Here is an 18,889-nt window from a genome sequence, read left to right as displayed (position 1 = left end):
GCGGCTGCAACTTGGAGAAACCCTAAGCCAGAGGCACCCCACTAAGCCTTACCCACACTCCTAGCCCACAGAAACAGTAATAAATGTGGTCTGAAGACACAAATTGCGGGACAACTTGTTATACAATAGATAACTAAATATATTCATCTTTAATATGGGATACATGTACACATTTTTGTATGATAATGAAATGAAGTCTATAAAAGAAGGTGCTAAATACCAGTTTCAACTACGCTTGAAAATTAGCCGAATTTCTGTTGATAAGTGGAAAAACGCTTCCTGCAACTGCCTAAATCCAGAAACAACTGCCTATAGAAGAGAACTTTTCTTTTTTGGGCGGGTGAGGACCAACAAAAATTTCCAAGAACACTATTTAACAATATGAGCATACGTTCCTGGATGAAAGGGCAAAGTAAAAGACATTCTTGCCAAGTAAGGGTAACTTTATGTTTTCTCTCCTTGAAGCAACTAAAGCAAAAGGAGCCGATATTACTCATCTCTTTGCCCCCAAAGTACCCCGGATATACTAATAAATATGGGTTGAATTGAATTGAATAAAAATTTGCAGCCAAAAGGCCTATGTTTAAAAATAGAAATGTTTTTCAAGAGCAGTATTGTATTACATCCTTAGCTACCAGAGAAGAAGCCCAAGCCTTGTCTCTCTCTTTTCCTCCTCCCACCTTTTCCAGATTCATCTTTGGAAAGCCCTTGGCACAGCTGACCAGTCAGAATTGTGTTGCTTATGAACACAATTTCGGGCCCTGTAGATACACAATCCTCCAATCTTCATGGCCAAGATCAAGATGTGGCTTCTCTTTGCTTAAAAAGAGAAACAAACAAGCAAATAAAAAGGGCAGAAAATTGCCTTTAAAAATTAAAGCCAAAAAAAAAAAATTAAGGCAACTGAGATATCTCAATATTCTGACATGCTGAGAATGTTTTCACTCCACTGCTTCGAGGGGTCATTTAAGGAATTCGGGGGGTCAGGAGTGATTTGAACACCTGCTTGGCTGTCTATTGAATTACTGATCTATAACATCAAAAATGTGGAGTGAGAAACAGGACCTATAACTGGAAAGAAAAAACCAGAGCCTGTTGATAATTTTAAAAGACACTACCATTTATGTGATTCATATAATTTGCATTAGGAAAAACATCTTCAGCCTTTTTACTAGATCCTTCTTTTTGCCTGCCCAGATAGTTGGGGATGCATATTTTACAACCCAATGCATTGTTGCTGAACGCACATTCAGCTCCCAGGAGCACAAAACACAATTAGACTATTATGGAGAATATTCACAAGAAACAGAATGGAACAGATTATTTCACTTAAGACACACAGAATTCAATTATTTTCTGTATTTATAACCCATGTACACTCGATTTTGGAATAATTTGGTGAGGAGACTGAGTACTACAGCAGTGTTTTCATCTGAATTCAGTAATCTGATATACACTGTGGGATTAACCCAAAGCAAAAGGATTTAATGGCCCAGCAGGCAGTCTCTATTTTGAAGATCCTTCGTCTGAGATCCCCCAGCCATTTTGGCTGGGACCCCTTCCCTTCCCTTTGCATCCCTTTGCTGATGGTTTTTTGCTTTTTAAAAGAACCTGCCCTTGTACATCTTCAAGATACGTGCAAAATACACTCCCTACCACCACCACCAACAGAGGAGGAGGGAGAGGCAGCATCCATCTCGGGGGGGTCAAACACGTTTTTTAGATCGGGGGTGGGGTGGGGTGGGGTGGTAAGAATAGGAAATTGGAGAGGCTTTTTTTAAACAGCGGGAAAGTGAGGGAGACGATTTTAAATAAATTCAATGTTGTGCACATTCAGCAGATCAACCCCAGTTTCCTTGTAGCACAAGGTGTGGGGGGGCAGAACCTGAGAAGCAGGTTTGCACTTTCTTTGGCGTACCAAGATGGAACATCTGGAAGGCAGATTTTGTCTCTTGATGCCATCATCCTCCCATCTCACCCTATGTTGTTGTGGATGATGGGGAAGACGCCCCCCTCAAGGTCCTTTAAGGCCTAAATAGTACAGATCAGAACAGAGACTTGACCAGAAACCCCAAACATGGATCAAAAACTCTGCACCTAGCCAGAAAAGCCTTGGGACAGATGGGAAGCCAGGAAGTTAAAACTCTATTCAAATTAAGTTTTTTTAGTTACCATTTTTCGAACAATAGTTAATAGTCCAACTACTCAGCCAATCCATTACTTAAGGAGCTACTAACAGTCTAGCACCTGACATACTTCATTGAGACAATAACGTTATGATTTGGCCCCTGACCAGGAAGGATCGATAACTAGCATCTGCTAAAGGCCTAGGATGCCAGGCCACGGTTTGGCGCTCTGTGCCCATATAAATTTCATTGGATATTCACGGCCCTGCAAGATGAACCCATTTTACAGGTAAAGAAACTGAGATCCCAACAAGATTAAGTAAGCAGACCAAGATGACCTCTAGCTAGTAACTGGCAGAGTATATATGCCCATTTGGTTTTCTCAAGCTTCTAGACTAAGAGTTTATATTTCTACCGGAAAGATAAAATGCACAGGTGAAATTACTAATCAGCATTGCCTTCAGATTCAAGACAAGCCTGACCTGCTAGATCCCCTAAAGTCTGGCCTCAGTGGACCTTATTTTCCACTAAATCCCTGCCCTCTCACCCAGAGCCGACCACAGCCAATATTGCCGTGTCCTACCTCTCTATCTGCCTATGGCTTCTCCTGTCAAGGATGAATGTCCTCCTCTGTCCCCCTCATTCCTCAGAACACCCCATCCATGAGAGTTAGTGATCTTCTAGCCTCTCCCAAGCTTCCCTTCCCCAGGTGTCCTGCAGCACGACCACAGGCCATGTTCCCACTCGCGCACGCTTCCTTCTGCATCTCAGGTCCTGTGCCTTCAGGCCTAACTGCGGGCCCCCGGACAGAGCCCTGCTGTCTCAGCACAGCCATTCCTGTTGTCCCTCCAGACCTGTGGAACTCTGGCTCGAGAGAAGGGAGAGGGCTTTGTCTACTTGGCATTGCCCTTCTCATTTCTTTGCTGTCCCTTTAGGACCAATAGCTTTATTTGCAGAAAATGGGCCAAATACAAGAGCGGTTTAAGGATGGAATAGTCCAAAGCTCTGCTCTAGAGAGTGCAAGGTGGCAGCTGGGGGTGAGGGAGGGGATGGGGGGCCACATCTAGACCCAGGATAGGTTTTGTTTGGCCCACAGTGTTTTTTGAAAGTTGAACTAAACTGCCAACTAAACTCACACAAAAACTCAGATTTCTGACACTTCTCTTGAAAAGTGGAAAGACCTGGCAATATGTAATGGCATTCCCGCCCCGCAATGATCAGCAGGATGGGAGTAGCAATATTTGTATGAGTCACATGTCCCCGGTTCCCTCAAGCATCATATTTTCTCTCAGATGGCCTCATTCCACTTGGTCTTGCCTACCTGGACCGGTGGGCACTCACGCATGTGCACCTGCCCTAGGTCCCCTTCTTCCCTACACAGTAGAAGATGTCATGGAGGAGGTGGCTTTTGAATAGGACCTTGAAAGAGGGATCCCATTATTGCAAGGCCTCACTTCACAGAGGAACATCTCAGCGAATTTGAGACCCCTTTTCTCATAGCGCCTGTGTTTCCTCCACTTGTCAACAGGACAGTGCAATGCATTTGCCATCTGTGTTTTGGAATTGAGACAGCTCAAGTCCCCATTCCGTCTCTGTCATTTACCTGGTGAAGGAATTTAGAAACCTCGACAAGCTGTCTAACCTCTCAGGTTGTCTTCCCGCAAAAATGGAGACAATGCTAAAACCCACCTCATGGTATTACAGTCGTAAGGAGTAAATAAAAGGTCATGAGTGAAGCCGTAAGTATCTCGTTTGACTATCCCCTTTATTAATGTCATTTTAGTACGGGGCCAGATAGTAAATATATTTGGCTTAGCGCATCATGGTCTCTGTCACAACTACTCAACTCTGCCACCACAGTGTGAAAGCTGCCAAGACCATTTGTCGACAACTGGGAGTGGCTGTGTACCAATAAAACTTTATTTACAAAACAGGCAGCTGGCCATATTTGACCAGTGGGCCTTAGTTTATTGACCCCCTGTTTTCAATATCTCCACAGGTGGCCAATGTAATTCAGCTCTGAAGATGCTATCTAGGTGTCTCAATGACATCTAGAACAATAGGTGCCTCCGGTATGCATCAGTGGCCATCTCTAACCTGTTTACTGGATTCACGAAGACTAGGCTTAGCCCAGAAATCTTCCTGGAGGGACACTGCTCCCACCTCCACATCTTGGTAAGAAACCTCTTCCCAAGTCCTCATCAGAATCTCTCTGGACTTGAGTTCAAATGTTGTTTCTTCCAAAGCGCTCTCACAGAGCTTCCCAACAAGACCAGGCATGCCTGTCATAGGTCCCTGTATTTTTACTCTGTCACACTGTCCATGCCACACAATGACCTATTGCTTGTGACAGTTTGATTAATTACGCACTCTCCACCTGACGGGAAGCTCCATGAAGGCAGGATCTGCCTGGTTTCTTACCTCTGTCTCTCCAGGGCCCTGTGCAGCACACAGATGTTGCTCTTGGGGAGGGGGGGGTTGAGGCTGAGTTTCCTCTCCTGTGCAATGTGTGAGATACACCACACGCCTGCCTTGGGGTGGGTGGGGGGGATTTAAGGAACCCTTTTAAATGTTTTATTCCTCAAGTGCACAGTATTATTACTGAGTCATCTGTGTATCTGTCAACCACCAATTTGTCTGCACGTTCCTAGAGAGCAGGATAGAAGCCATATGCTGAACTAATAAATAAAGGACTAAAAGAAACCATATTCATGAAAATTCAAAGAGAGAATTGGTCAGTATATAATGAAAGCCCCATTGTCAGCCCCTCAATATCTTCTAAAGTGAGAGGGGGACAGGAAGGTCACCAGTTCTGGAAGAATCATGGAAAACCCGGATTTCAATCGTGGTTCTGAGTCTTAACTATACATGACCTTGGGCAAGTTCCTCCTTTGGCCTCAGCCGCCTCATCTATAAAGTACGAAAATGTCACAATACAACCGACCTAAGAGAATTTCTTTGAGAATTAGATGAGCATTTAATTTATATATTAGTAGATATGCAATGCCTCACACATAACAGCTACTCAATAAACAGAAAATGTAACTTCACTGAAAACACTGTGTGTAAAACTTTGGTGGATGGTTTTGGAAAAGAGAAAGTTGGGGCATTTTCTCTGGGCTGCAAAGACATAGAAAAAAGAAAACTTTAGAAGAAGGAAGTGCGAATGTGGTTCCAAGACCAAAATGTATGGGGACGATTTTCCACCATTTTGGATAAATCAATCAAATTGCTTCTTACTATGAGAGAATGAGTAAGTTCTATGAGAACAGAATTCCTTATCTGTGTGCTAGTCACTGTGTTCACTCATAATATCCCTACTAGAGAGAAATGACACATAGTAGGAATGCAACAAACATTTCTGAATGGAAGAAACCATCCACGAATATCAGATAGTGGCAGAAATGCCAATTCCACCTGCCGTCAAGAATGCCATCTCAGCTCTCTCTCTCTCTCTCTGTGACTATCATAAATAAATAAAAATTAAAAAAAAATTTAAAAAAAAAAAAAGAATGCCATCTCAGCAAAGCTTTTCTTAAGCTAATATAAATAATACTATCTGAGGGTCCTCCTAGCTTCAGGAAAGAAGATGTTAAAGAGGGGACTGTGAACATGAAGCCTGGTTTCTTCGTAATCACTGACCCTTGGGTAAGTATCTTGGCACTAATGTCCGTATTCCCATTAGTGATTTTATACGAGTGATGTCACACAGAGACACCATCTACTGGTATAAGACAGGGCACTAGAATGACCCACCCAGGACACACCCATGGGAAACACTTGCCTAACTTTCCTCAGACTAGAACCTTAAGAGAGCAGCCCATCTTCCCCAAAGCAGCAGACCACTGTGTCTGAGGGCATTGGCTTCTAGGCCTAAGACTGTTCTGGGCCTTTCTGCATACATTAAATAGAGGGGGCTGGACTTGCTCTCTTGAATATCCTATAAATCTATTAAAATGTCCATGGCAAATCAGGCCCAGTCTTTTTCTTAGATAACCACTGCAAGTCTTCTTGATCCTCATTATCAACAAAGCCAAAGGGATGTCCAGCCAGTCACACCTGAAACCAAACATGTCTGTGCGGTTGGCAGACCAGAGGGACCGGCTGCACCTATGGATACGCCAATATTCCAGCCAGGAGAAGGTCTCTGAGAATCTGAGCATGTTCTCAGCAACCTTCTCTGCATCGGAACCCTTCACCCCATGTCAGAGGCCCTCATTCCACAATGCCAATTTCCAACCAGAATATCGCCAAGGTCAGGTTTTCACAGAAGAAAAACAACCAAACCTGTCCTGTCGTGGAGGGAAGTCAGAGAACAAGGCAATGAGCAAGAACGTTTTTATACTCTGGTATAATACCTGGATAGTTTCTTTTTTTCCAGTGGTACCCGGAGCTGAGCTCAAACCAGAGGACGGCAAGCAGAGCTTGGACCAAAGGGAAGACAGTACTCCCTCACAATGATTTCCACCTCCATGTTCCACAGGAGGCTTGGGGAAGGCCCACAGACAAGTAACGGGTGATACCCCGGCCTGTAGCATGTAAGGCTTCCCCATGGGGGAGGGGGGTGTCAAAACAAAACAAACCAAAACCCACACATGCAGAGCCGTATATACATACACGCACACTTTATAATGTATGTATTTATACATATTTTAAAAACACTCCTCCCTTAAGAAAAATACACAGAATTAGCAAGTTTAAATTATTTGCACTTAGTTCTTTGTCTCCAGTTATACTGTGTTCTTTTGTGCTGGTAAAACAACATGTGCTTTAATTAGCAAATATCTGTAAATAATTTACTTGCTTTTCAAATACAACAGAACAATGGGGTCAATTTTCACATACATTTACCCAGCATGCATCCTACGTCTTAAGCCAGACTCTCCCATTGTTCGATAACTATATCAAGCTGTCCAGCTCTTGCTACCTCCTCGGTGGAGGGTGGGTGTAGATAGGGGGCCAGAAACCCAAGTTTTGGGAGCCACATCCCATTTTGCAAGACCCCAGAAGGCAAGAATATAGCATTGTCCAGCCCCGGTTAGAACAAACTCTTAATGATCTCTAACCCTGGAACCTTCTGCAAGGAACGTGGGACTGTGCCAAAGGCAAAGGGCATTTCATGGCTGCGGGATGCAGGTGCTGTGCTGCCCCGCTGTCCCGGACACCCCCTCCCCCAACAGCTTCAGCCCAAAAACATAAGGTGCGATGTCTGAGGCCTACGAATCACGGAGCCCCGTCTAGGCTCTGCAGGGTTAAGGCCGGGCCTCGCAATGCAGTGCAAAGAAAGATGTTAAATCAAATGAGAATGACTGCTCCAGGACTGGAGGCACTATTATTTTGAATAAGATTGAAAAGGCCAGAAAAAGCAATTCAAAAACATTTCAATTATGTATTTCCCAGAACTACATCTTTGAGCAACTAATGCAAATGTTACCACCACAATAAAACTTCTTCCCACATAAAAGCATATAAAACAGGTTGCACAGCATATACTTTATATATCATGTGCATATTTTTGACTATTAATAAAAAATTCAAAATCTATGTATGCTTTACTCTCCTAAGCAATACAGTAATTATGATTAAAGGACAGGCAGCACAAAAAGAGCCAATTTATCTTACTCGTGCTCAGGAATACTATTGTGTAACTAAGCAACTAAAGACAAAATATGGTCTAATTAATTCACTCCTATGCTTATTTAAAAGACACAATTAGAACATTTTTATTTTCCAGCCTGCACAGTAGCTCAACATGCTTGAGGGTGTAGAAAGCAAAGCCTATTATTCTCAAAGACAAGAGTTTAATGTTTAGTGCCACCGATCAGGCTTGGAACTCAGCTCCGGGGAGGAGGGGGTGTGTTACCCAGCCTGGGTGTGCTCGGAGTCACGAGAAGGAAAGGTATGGTAAGGGGGAAAGACGTTTCTGGGGCCACTGGATTGAACAGTAATGCACGGCCTCTCCCTGCTGCGTTCCTCGCCGTGGCACAGGGGTGGGACAGGGCTGTGAACTTCATGGTCACTCGTGCAAGGACACACGCCACTGTGCGTCTCTTTATACAGCCGCAAAGATTCTAGAGAAAATTCATGTAATTAAACCACACGTCCTCGTCTAGTGTGATAAATGTCAAATATCCATCTTTGACGCTGCTAACAGTACATCTGATTTTAAAAGCGGAATTAATTTACCCAAGTGTGTGCTGGAGACTGATGCCATTAGCATGATTCTAAAGCATCCTTTCAGCAATAATCATCATCTGCATGTCGGAAATGTGTTGTCGATACGGACGTTCTCAGTCCAGGATGCGAGCCATGCTCTCTGAAGGCCAAGGCCTGGGTTCTAATCTCCCGCAAGCCGGCAGAGATCACGGCGTGGCTGGAAAAAGCCATCCGTGCCTGTGCGAGGGCACTGGAGCAGAGTTTTCAAGAAATGCAGGAAATCTGAGACCACATTTCTGGGAGGCGGATGAATCTTTAAGCCAACAACCGATAAATTTGTTCTAAATTTCTTTAAAAGCCAAACCAACGGGTAATCACTAGCTACGGTATTATTCTGAGTGGAGGATGGCAAATATCCAACTACCCTGGCTATAAAAAATGACAAGCAAATGCATTTGATTCGAGCAATTATATTCTGGATATTGGTTAAAACTAGACTTTGATAAATGAGCTTGAGTCATGTATCACTAGATGCCACTAGGAACAATGGTACACTTTATTAATAATTAATAACGCAGTATTTACATGTATGGACTCGTGCACTTCATAAAAATAACATTTCCTAGTAGGTGCCTGACACTCTAAATGTCAAGGGAGGTTTTAATTGCTTACAATCTTGACTCACTATCAAACACTGGCCTAGTTAAGACCAACGGCCCGAGCAGCATGCTGGCTCACAGGAACTGCCAACCACACTCAGGTGAGGAGGAGTGATTGTTCCCTCGATAGCCGGGGTCTGGTCAGACTGCCACCCCGCAGCCCCAACTTTTTATGAGCTGAAGGCTGAAGATGGGAGAAGTACTCAAACGTGGGGATGCTGTCTCTAGACTCATCATCACTCTCAAATATGCACCAATTTCTCTGGTGAGTACTCTTCAAGAAAACCCTTTACACTTTTTTCACATCTTTGGTGTGAAACAACTGTGGATTTTAGAAGAGAAAGAAAATGGGTGAGGTGGGGTGTGCTGGAGCCAGCCCACATGTGAGTGACTGCTCGGTCGTAGGTCCTCTGCCAGGAAGAAACCGGGCTGACCTTACGGAAAGCAGGCTGTGGGAAAAAACGTTTTAGATGACTGATGTCATTCAGTCATTCAAGAAATACTTAGTGACCAGTGCTGAATGCTTTGGGGGGGCCCAGCGGTGAGTAAGGCACAGCCCTCCATTCCGGAGAACAGCAGCAGGCTGGGGAGGAGGGGGAGGGGAGGGACAGGCAAAGGAACAGAACACAGATAACCATCACAGAAAGCACATGTGCAGAGTACAGGGGAGGGTAAAACCAACCACAGCCCTGGAAGAGCCCTGAAGGCAGGATTCTTGTCTATCTCGTTCACTACTGTATCCCTAGGGCCCAGAACAGGCTCTGTAGGTGCTCTATAAATGCGCACTGAGTGACAGAGGCTTCAAAGATAAAGACAATACTTTCCAGTTTTCAGAAAGAATCAGGAAAGTCTATAAATAGTGACTTTGGTTAATCTCCACTTGAACCAAGGAGTACAGAAAGAGCGTGACGGCTTTTCTGTGACCAATGTCTGTCCATGGGAGTAAACGATGAGCACTTTGAGGGCTGAGGCCATTCTCCTTCATCTCTGTATCCTGTCGTCCAGCACACAGTAGGCCTTCAATCAATATCTGCGGAGCTGAATAAATGCTTTTTCCAAACTCATGACAGTAGCGAGCCTTCCTTTGAACACACATCACATTTATTGTCAGCACAATTCACCAACGTGTTATATAACGTTCTTATGTTGTTTTTACATTTTTAAAAACGTGTTGATCTCATCTCTCTATGAAGATTGATAAGCTTCTTGAGAAACAGGGTCACACCATGAACTGTTTTACATTCATCTCTGTACCTAGCAGAGCTCTGAGTACATGGTTAGCACTCAACAAGTAGTTTTTGATTAACTCAAGATAGAGGATACCAACATTTGCTGGAGTTAGGATGTGAACCACACAAAATATAACTCAGTACATATTCTACTGATTCTCAAATTTTAACATCATTAGAATCAATGCTGAAACAGATTTGTTTATGTACATATTTTTGACAGATATTGTTAAATTATTTCTTAGTATTACTGGGCCTTCCTCCAACCCATGTAAGAAAGAGAAAAAAAAAAGTACACAATCCCGTTCCCTATATGATCAACTTCATAGGCCAGGGGTCAGCAAACGCTTTTGTAAAGGGCCAAACAGTAAATAATTTCCACTGTGCAGGCCATATGGTCGCTGTCACAACTACTCAACTCAGCCCCTGTAACCTGAGAGCAGCTATAAACAATACGTAAACAAAGGAGTCTGACCGTGTTCCAATAAAACTTTACAAAAACAGTGGTCCAGATTTGGCCCTTAGGCCTGAGCTCACTGATGCCTGTCACCGTCCTCTAAATTCTCTCCAGAGAGCTCATGAGTTCTCACCCTAGTTCTGAAGGGCCAACCAGTTAGAGCAAAGTTACTCCTTCTCCATGTGGAAGGTCATTACTAAAACTACCAAAAACTGCTGTAACTGCATCCCCCATTTGCTGAGCTCTTGTGTAGGAAGTGCTATGCTAGGTGGCAGGCCCTTTTCGCTTGTTTCTAATTCTCTTGACAAAGTAGAGATCATTATTAGATCCATTTTACAGACGGAAAAACTCAGGCTCAGAAAAGCTAAAGAAATTGTCCAAGGCCAGTGAGGTCACTGAAGAGGGCTCAGAAATTTTTAAAAAAGTCAGCTCATCGATACTGGCCAGAGACTGAGTGGCCAGCCACTCATCCACAGCCACAACAGAGTCAGCGCAGCACCTCCTAGATCTTAGAACGTGTCTGATGAACCTGAGATGTGATCCAGTCAGGCAATCTTTTAAACAAATCCTGCCGATCCAGAGGACAACATATTTTCATACTGAAATGTAAATCTTCAGGGAGCTTTTTATTTTGGTGACATAACTAAACCCATCATCTGGATGAAAGCCAACCCGATTTTGGGAGACCTGTATTGGCTAATTTGTCCTAGCAAACTCACCTATATGCTGTCCTCTCATAGAGAAAACCTTTCTTTAGGAAAGGCAGTGGTCGTGGTCTCAAACATCGATGAGAACGACAATACGAATATTAACGATAATAACAATGAGTCAACCACTATTGAAGAATCTACTATGTGCCGATCTCAGTTGTGAGCACGTTACATGTATCAACTCATTTAATCCTGAAGGCAATCCTAGGGAGCAGGTACTATATTTCCATTTTATAGATTAGAAAAGTGAGGCGATGTTTAAAATGCAGGATCCTGGGCCCCAATTCCAGAGATTCCAATCGAGTTAGTTTCAACGGGGGTCTGGAATATGAGTTTTTGACCATTTTTAACCAGATAAGTAACCACTTGTAGAAATCCTGACTACATGCTAGAATCTGAAGTGCCCAGTGTGCTTGATCTTGACTTACTGACATCATTAGCTTACTCATCCACATGCACAGTTGCGGGTGACCAGTAAAGCTTCTTGTAGAATCCAGCCCACGGCCAGGCTGAAATCCAAGCCTGCACATCCACGTCTTTTAAGAGGGTATATTGCCAATAGATTAAGCGCTTGGCAATTTGAAAATGAATGTAATCAGAAGTTACCCAGTAACAGAACCAATTACCCGCCTACTTTGCCAGTAGTGGCTGAATGTGGCAATTGTGGGTAATTACTAAAGACACTTAACTCCTTGTAGATGGCCCTGCTATTCACTTGCATGGTAATTTAAGACAGTATCATGATTAGGCCTGGGAACCTCTACACAGGCATAAAAGTAATCCTGCTTATTGTTTATAAATTAAGAATTTCTAGAATAAAGGCCTCCACAATCATCACTCTTTTCTACTTATTTAAGGACTGCGCCGTATTTGAAGTACTTTTGCCCATACAGTGCCTCTTGATATTCACAACAACCCACAGTAAGCCTTACTATTGTCCCCATTTTGCTGCTGAGGAAACTGAGGCTCAGAGTGTTCATCCTGGTTCAAGGTCAAACAAATACTAAGCTGCAGAATCAATATGTGACTCCTTCCGGACTGCTCTTCCTCAACGCCAGCTGCCAGCGCTGGAAGTATGCAAAGGCGGCAGTAAGTCATTATCACAATTATTATTACTAATAATACATTGTTAATGATTATTAATAATGGTATTAAAACACAACTGTTCTTGGTAGATACCACTAGCTCGAATTTGCTGAACTTTATAGAAGACGAATGGTTCTGCTACCCAAAATCTGGTGACCTTTGGCAAAATGGATTGACTAGTCATGATTCTAAAATGAACAAGGAGCTGCCCACATTAGTGCACACTTCTAGAATATAATATGATGTGTTAAAACTCTGGTGCCAGGGGTAGGATTCAGTGGGAAAATAAACTAACCCTAAAGCTTAGGAAGGCCTAGGTTCTAGCCTGGTGACCTTTGACAAACCATATAATTTCTCTAAGCCTCTGTCTCCATCTGTAAAATGGCATGCAAAGTCCTGCCTTATCCAGCCTCATACAATTACTGCAAGGATCAATAAAGCATTCCCCAAAAAGGCCCTCCGCAGATCATAGCACACCACACAGGGACGCTATTTCTAATCTTGCACAATGATAATTTTCCTGCTTTTGGAACTGACGTCTTTACATTTCAAGAGATCATAAATAGAATGGTTCTCTTAAACCAAAAAAGCATACCGAGTCCTGGCTGTCCTTTGGAAATGGATGCTGATGTCAGCTCAATCAAGAAATTATTAACCTCCATTTGGTTACTTAAAATAAACTGTACTGGCTGATTAAATGTGCTGAACATTTTCTCCAAGTAACAGTGCACATCACCAAGAAACCTTTCTCTTTCAGTTACACTTTGCAAATGGCTAAATGCATCATTCAAAACTATTTAAAATCAATAACAAAAATCATTTCGCTGTATATAAACAAGTTAATGGAGTAAGTGAAAACAAAGCAAATTTCTTAACGAGAGGACCCTGTTGCCCCCTCTAGGTGCCTGCAGTAAATGCTGGTTTCTGTAGGCTCTCCTCCAGAGAAGACTGCTGCTGCTATTCAGCTAATGAATGACTAACTTAGGCCAGGGGGGAAATGACATCACCAGGGTGGAAAACCGATCTGCATTGGGAAACTTTCTACCTGCTTTACATTTGTCATAATTATTTTGCACAATGCAGCCTGCATTTGCATAATTTTGAGGCGTGTCATTATCTCAATTGAAAATTGTTTTAATATGGCTGAATAATTCACAATGACATCAGCCAAAGTCCTAATGAAATATACAAGTATAATCATACAGCTAATTACCAGCCGTGTTAGCATTAAAAAACAAATCATGCATAATATTAGACGATGTATATGCAGCTGAGGATTATAAATAGAGCCATCTCCCTCCCCAAACCCCCTAGAGTTTACTTTTAAATGGCAAGATTAATTTTCGGAGGTATGGCTCATATAGCAGTGACGAAATGTACAGATCATTACAACGGCTCGCTTTCATTTCCCCTTAATGAACAATTTTTTTTAATTCGTGTATTTAAAAATACTGTGTACTATTCATTATCAGCAGTTCTAACAGATGCAACCTTAGGCTAATACTGCTTTTATTCTTAAATCAGAATTCAGTATTTAATTACGCCAACAGAAATTAAAACTGGACCAAGTGGGGTCAAATTCGGGGTCTTTAAAAATATTTCAATTTCAATTAAAAAGAGAGGGGGGGAGAGAGAGAGAGAGAGAGAGAAAGGGCGAGTGACCACAAAAATATCTCATAAAACACTGAATAATTTCCTTCTGGGTTTAGTCAGAAGTCTATTAGGCACCAGCTCTTTTCTGGATATTTAATCCTTCCCTTTTCCAGATCACAGGCCATGTTGAAGTAATAAATTTGAAAAGCAAATAATAAGAAATCAGGAGGGGGAGGGGAAGAAGACAGCTGCGCAGGAAAGTTGGGTCGGGGGAGGGGGCCCGAGCTAGACCTCAGGAGGGGGAAAGAGCTCAACCTGTTGGTAGGTTGCAGGATTTTTCACAGTATTTCCAAACAACACCTTTGCAAAATTGCAGGCAGACGTCGGAAAGTAGGAACGTTTAAAACCCAGAGCTGGCGGGGGAGGGCGCGCGGGGCGGGGGGGCGCGGGGGGAGGGCGCGCGGGGCGGGGGGGCGCGGAGGGGCGCGGAGGGGGGGGACGTTCGGGGAGGAGGGCGGGGCTTATTTCCGAGGAGGCAGATCCGAGGGCGAAGGTTTTGACGAACTCCAGTAATTAACCGGCATAGACCACTGATGGGTAATTCGATCCGGGGAGAGGGAGTGAAAGGGCGATGCCAAAAGTACAATCAACTCCATCAGACCAAGCAATTCTGGAAGGACTGGCAGGCAGCTCCACGCTCCGGGATGAGTTAAGCGGGGAACCATTCATTTAACAAAAAGATCCGTACGGCTCCCTCGAAAGCTCGAGGGCCTGGCACGAAGCTAGCTGCGCTCGGAAGTCTCCGTTTGATCCCCCTGCTCGCGCCCGGGCAACACAAAGCCTTGCCAGGCGGCCGCGCGCCCGCCCTCCCCGCCGCACCGAGGGCACAGCCTCCCCCCACAGCCCCCGGTGGGCGCCGCGGCGCGGGGCTCGGCCGGCTGACCCGGGAGCCCGCAGAGCTGCGGCCACACGCCAGATGACAGGGCCGGAGGGAGGCGGCCGCCGGCGCCCGGTGACAGCGGCTCACCTCGGGCGTCCTCCCGGGAGCGCGGCTGGCGCCCCCGCGGCCGCCCAGGAACGTGCCGGCGCGGCCCGGGCCCTCCCCCGAGCGACCCGCGGGGCCGGGGCCCGAGCACACGCCCCCCCGCCCGCCGCCCGCCCGCGCCCCGCGCCCCGCGCCCCGCGCCCCGCGCCCCGCGCCCCGCGCCCCGGACCCCGCGCTGGAAGGCGTCCCCTCGGCGTGGAGTAACTGAGACCCAGAACATCAAATGGCTTGTCCGAGGGGGAGGGGGTGGGGGCGAGAGATAGTTGTTAATGCTTAACGTGTTTGTGCCGGTTACACGACCGCTTTGAAATCCGCCCGGGCAGATCTGCAAGTTATTTGAATGTATTATTCCAGTACCTGTCATTTATCACTTTATTCAACACGTCTTTGCCAACTCAATAGCTTTTGATCTCACTCTGCCTCCATTTCGTAATTTCCGCCCTCTTAAACATATCAAATACTTACTTTAAAAAAGAAAAAAAAAAAAAAGTGAACCATATCGAAACCCACCGAAAGAAATCCACCCAGCCCCGACCCAGCCAGACGCGAAGGTAAAAATCTTAAAAGGCAAAAAAAAAAAAAAAAAATATATATATATATATATAGATATATATATAAAAAGCATGTGATGTTCAAGCGGCAGGAGCAAGAGAGCGAACGATCTCTCTCGCGCTCTCTCTTACACACACACACACACACACACACATCCTTGAACAAAACCCTTCTCGAACAAGTTATTTGATCTTGACTAAAATCAGCAGTTGGATCCTCTTTGTAAAGCTGACAGCCAAACTCTGACAATGGCAAAATACTCGAGCCCCAGCTAGTGGCGCTACCCCTTTAAAAAAGGAGTCGATCCTGCTCGCCTGCAGAAGTGAATACAGTATTTTCAAGCTTGCCCTGTAATAAGCATTACTGGTGTTGGGGGGGGGGGGGGATAATAAAGAAAGAAGAGAGGGAGATATAAGTTTACCACCTCGCCGTGGTCGCTATTTCTGCCCTGGGGAGTGTCTTCTGGGAGGAAATAAAGTTTAGAGCTGGATAAAAGTTGCCGGCTGGTCCTCTCTTCCCACAACAGCTGGAGCTCCGCTATGCAAATCGGATCCTTTGGCGTACATCTTACAAAGAAAAAGTCGCCAAGGGACAAAATTCTTGGTTTGCCTTCAAGGTGGAATTGAAAAGCCTTGTAGAAAATGTAAGGTCCGTGCAAGCCACACGGTGAGCCGACCCACTGCAGGGGAAAAAAAGCACCAAATAAATAACGTAGCCATCAGAGCACAAACATCTATTCCCAGACACATTTACACACAGACATCCACACTCTTAATACAGAAGAGCCAACAGATATAAAGCTGGGTGGAAAAATAATAGAGCCCACAATTTTTCTGCCTCCCTTTAAAAAAAAAAAAAAAAAAAAAAAAAACTCCGGGCACCCCCACCGCCACCTCTCCCTACTTCTCCATCTGAGGCGGTAAAATTACATTATGTATGTATGATCAGTGCAGGGATTTTTTTAAACAATAAAAATGATTTGGGGGGATGCAGAGGGTAAAAGTTTGGTGAAAAGTTTGTGGGGGGTGTGGGTGGGTGCAGAGGTGTGGGTGAGCTGGGGGGCTGGGGGGTGCCGGGGGGTGCCGGGATCGGAGGAGCGGAGGAGAGCGAAATACCTGGAGTGAGTTGGGCTCCATCTCGACGTTCTGAATTGATTGAACTCAACATTCTCTCCAAACTTGTTGGCTTGAATGGATTGCATCAGGTCCTGGCAGGGAAAAACATTCTCTGCCTTCAGCTGGCGTAATGTCTCAATATAAAACTGAGCTCTTGCCTCCCCTTCGGCACCAAAATGATTGAAAATATGTCCTAATATTTCTCTGACGACTCAATTTTCAGCTCCTGTCAAAACTGTGTCGGTTTCCTTCCAAATGTGGGATGATCAAATTCATAATCGGAAGAAAGGTTCCGTCCGATCTCGGCGGGAAGCGGATGGATCAGGGCAAAAACCAGATAGGAAGACTTGTAAAAATAAAATCCACCCTAAAACTGTGTGAAGATGAGATCTCCCTCTTCCCAATCTCCCTTGTCTAGGGGTGTCGTCTAATGAGATTTTTGGAGGAGACGAGAGCTAGCGAGCTCCGCTGTGCATCTGACAGGACCTGCTTGTATATGTCTAATATAAAGAACATTTCCTGCAGAGATTCCGGGGCGCTGCTCCTCTTTCTAATGCTCCTTAGCAGATTTGCTGTTATTAGACATGTAGATTTGTTTGATAGTTAAATTACGCTTCCTCACTGCCATGTTTTCGAGAACTAATCTGTTAAATTATCTTTTGATGCCTATTTACATGGAAGGGAAAAGTGGGTTATCGATTATATAAACATATAAATATTAATGCATTTGTTCGCTTCGCAAAAAAAATACTCAGCAAAAAAAAAAAAAAAAAAAACCCAGAAAGACAAGTGAGCAGTGCACACACATCTCAGGATTTTGCAAACAATATTGAACGGACAGTGACTGCATTTAGGGACTGGAACAATAAACGATGCATGATAAATCAATAAATGCGAGCAGCGAGTCTGCTCGGAATATGAATTCAGGCTCCCGGTTCTGCGTGTGCATTCTTTAATTTTGAAGTATATACACTAGTACGTGTTTACAATGCTGATGGACGCCAAGGGCGCTCTCAAATGATAATGTGTTTATATAACCCAGCGCTACAGGAATAATATACCGACTCCTACCCCACCCCCACCCCCTCCCCCGCCAAAAAAAAAAAAAAAAGGGGAGGGGAGCTTCCTCATAATAGTTTGAAACTGCAAAAAATCCATTTGCAAACTAGTTAAATACAACCAGAAATTAAGCTGTTGAAAACCGGGGGCACGAACCGTAAGACAATAAAGGTTTTAAATGTGTATATTTATTGTTCCGGAGCCCTGGAGCATTGCGAGGTTTGCATGCACGGCTATTATGCAAACACAGAGAAACTTAAGAGCGACAGAACAAGGAACAGGCAGAGACTGCAAAGCCCTCGCTCGCCCCGACCCAGCTGCCCGTCCTCCGCCAGGCTAGATTGCATTTTCGCAGTGTTGATGTAAAATGGTGTACTCGCTTCCCCCACGCTCCCCACCCCCTTCCCCGTTCTCCTCCCACTCCTTCCAGCACCTCCCGCCCCCCCCCCGCCCCGATCTTATTATATTGGCACCAATCTTTCTAAAGTGGGTCTGGCATGCTAAAAAAGTAAACATGTACTATATGGGGAATAAGGTCTGTATAGTATGACAGTTGAAACTTGATCTGTGATAAAATTACAGGATGTTGAAATTACTAGTAAGCTATTTTTAACGCTTTCGCAACGTTTCACCTCTAGTCACAGCATCTAGTTGAAACAGGATTACTTTAATGAAAATTATATTCACATGGCTGAAGTTAATACACCCGGCAGAGCACAAATGCCTCATATTCAGTGACTTGAGGTGGAAAGACCCTCTGTGTGTATTTTTTATGCCTTTTCATAACGTCTGCGTCCGCTGCAGTAAGAATTAGGGCACTTAACATTATCTAAACCACATTTTTGATTCAGAACATGGGGAAGTAATAAAAGGCAAGATCTATCTCGTTTCTATACACACAGAGATAAACGAAAGAAAATGGCAGATCCTCCAATTACAATAAGTAATAAAAGCTCATGCCAAAGAGCCGGTATTCTTAAAGATGAAAACTATTTTAATAATTTAAAGTAATATCACAACTCTGCACAATGAAGGAGGACAATGTAACAATTCACAGTCTCCCATCTTTGCATTAGCCAAATTATGACTTGCACATCACTCT

The 18,889-nt window shown here is 44.2% G+C and overlaps 1 protein-coding gene across 1 annotated transcript in view; it reads right to left on the bottom strand.

Annotated features, from left to right (window-relative positions):
* The window catches only part of ARID5B (AT-rich interaction domain 5B), a 178,767-nt gene extending 161,595 nt beyond the window's left edge, over positions 1-17,172 (bottom strand). The window contains exons 1-2 of the mRNA XM_077894648.1: positions 16,729-17,172; positions 16,038-16,292 (exon numbers count right to left, since the gene is read on the bottom strand). Of these exons, the coding sequence (XP_077750774.1) occupies positions 16,038-16,292; positions 16,729-16,749 (276 nt within the window). The 5' untranslated portion in view covers positions 16,750-17,172. The remainder of the gene's footprint in view (positions 1-16,037; positions 16,293-16,728) is intronic.
* Between the last annotated feature and the right edge of the window lie 1,717 nt (positions 17,173-18,889).

The sequence above is a fragment of the Canis aureus genome, chromosome 4 (assembly GCF_053574225.1).
Source record: "Canis aureus isolate CA01 chromosome 4, VMU_Caureus_v.1.0, whole genome shotgun sequence".
Taxonomy (NCBI): Eukaryota; Metazoa; Chordata; class Mammalia; order Carnivora; family Canidae; genus Canis; species Canis aureus.
Note: the sequence above shows the minus strand (reverse complement) of the source record. Positions and strands in the feature narration are given on the sequence as shown.